This window comes from Propithecus coquereli, unplaced genomic scaffold (genome assembly GCF_000956105.1).
Source record: "Propithecus coquereli isolate 6110/MARCELLA unplaced genomic scaffold, Pcoq_1.0 Scaffold113, whole genome shotgun sequence".
Lineage (NCBI taxonomy): Eukaryota > Metazoa > Chordata > Mammalia > Primates > Indriidae > Propithecus > Propithecus coquereli.
In genome coordinates this window covers 2,197,067-2,199,121 of record NW_012135303.1, presented here as the reverse complement: position 1 = coordinate 2,199,121, position 2,055 = coordinate 2,197,067, and the positions used below count along the sequence as shown (strand labels likewise).

Below are 2,055 nucleotides of genomic sequence, written 5' to 3'. Positions count from 1 at the left end.
TAATTTCTTTCTATTTTTAGTAGAGACGGGGTCTCACTCTTGCTCAGGCTGGTCTCAAACTCCTGACCTTGAGCGATCCGCCCGCCTCGGCCTCCCAGAGTGCTAGGATTACAGGTGTGAAGCCTTGTTTAGATTACTAAGTAGTTAGACCTAGCTGCCTATTTCGAATCCTGGCTTCATCACTTATCAGTTACGAGACCTTGGGAAAAATTTTTATATGCTGCAATGTTTTCTTCTATAACATGGGGGAAATAATAGACTCCATCATATGGGTAGGTAGGCGTTTAATAATTTATTTAACTACTAATTTTGTTCAATCAGTATAGGCATATGCATTTGATTTCTTTTTTTTAATGCTTCCAAGATGATCGTTGCCAGCCCTTCAGAAAATGGACAGGTATTTCGTGTAATTCCATCTACCCAGACAGGAATGGCACAAGTGATTTTACCTCAGGGGCAGCTTGTGGATGTGAATAGTCCTCAGGGTGAGTAATAATGGGATGTAGGGGTTTTGAGAATGTTTTAAAGAACAAATAAATATTTTAGAAAATCACCTCATAAAAGTCAGTGCTAAAATTGATCTCTTTAGGTAAGATTGTGAACTGAATAATTAGAAAACGTTTCTTGGCCCAAATAAATTTCAAGTTCATTTTTCAACTCCTGTCTAGGTTAGCTGTCTATTTCATTTTGGAATTCTATGAAGCTGGTTGACTCCTGCTTCCTCCCAAATGACCAGTGAGCATAAAACAAATTCTTCTTAATTATAATAACAGTAAGAATAACAGCAACAATAACAAGAATATTGTGCTAATAGCTACCAGAAAAGTTTTTATATTTGTATTTTTATCAATATTTTTGTTAGCCATGTGACTCATTTTTTTAACTATCCTTTTCATCTTGCTCTTTTCCTCTTTCCTTTGTCCCATCAGATTCAGAAGGGAGAATCATGCCCCCCCCATTTCTTTTTATATATTTTTTCTTTACCTCTTTGATAATATCCATATTAGTTCTCTTCCTCTTGCCTCCTTCCCTTTCCATCTATTTGAATCTCTTTTCTAACATTATAGCTACATTGTTTTGTTACTCCTTCATAGCTAATGGTTTAGGGTAGATATTTTTACCTTAGTCTTATGATTCTTTGTTAACAATCATTAAAACTAAAAAAAAAGATAGCTTGCAGAAAACATTGTAAACATAGTATATAAACAAAAAAGAGTTTTATTTTTTCCTATTATATTGTGAAACTCCTACTATAACAATTATTTCTACCACTTTTATATCCTAGGTGTTCAATATAAATTACAAAAACTTAATTATAAAAATAGTCAATATTATAATTTAAAAGTAAACAAGTTTATTAGAGAAATTCTCAATAAATCATTAGAAGATTAGTTATCTTTAGCTTCAGAGCAATTCTTCCTTTACCTATTACAAATATATGTTTTAGTTAGGTACATTCTCATGATGTTATTGAAGATACTGATATTGCTTTGTTCTTGTTTTTGTCGTTAAGATGTCTCTGAAGAGAAACCCAATGACAGAAACTTACCAACTGTAAGAATAAATGCTTTAGCAGACAATACCGGTAGTTATATTCTTCATCCACAAACATCCCTCACATTGCCCAAAAAGTCAGTGGCCAGGTGAGTCCATGGGAGGGAGGAGCTCATCTTTTGATATCACCATGGAAATGTTTTTGTAAATTGTCATATTTAAAGCTGGATGACTATAGAGAAGATCAGAAATTCAGAAAATAGAGGAAACAATCATCAAATAAATCTTTAATTATTTTAATGGCATCTTGGCAATAAGGAGTCTACTCTGGAAGCTGTACATGTCAAAAGTGCTACTTTTCCTCAGTGACGCTTACTTGTTATCTTTTGAAGTAACACGAAAACATCTGACACTAAAAGAGATTTTAGAATAAAGAAATACTCATTCTGAGGCCGGGCGTGGTGGCTTACGCCTGTAATCCTAGCACTCTGGGAGGCCTGAGGCAGGAGCATTGCTCGAGGTCAGGAGTTCGAGATCAGCCTGAGCAAGAGCAAGACCCCA

At 34.7% G+C, this 2,055-nt stretch overlaps 1 protein-coding gene across 1 annotated transcript in view; it reads left to right on the top strand.

The window, feature by feature from the left end:
• CARF (calcium responsive transcription factor) overlaps positions 1–2,055 on the top strand; it is a 100,387-nt gene that overhangs the window by 4,159 nt on the left and 94,173 nt on the right. Inside the window, exons 2-3 of the mRNA XM_012655044.1 lie at positions 365–485; positions 1,514–1,643. Of these exons, the coding sequence (XP_012510498.1) occupies positions 365–485; positions 1,514–1,643 (251 nt within the window). The remainder of the gene's footprint in view (positions 1–364; positions 486–1,513; positions 1,644–2,055) is intronic.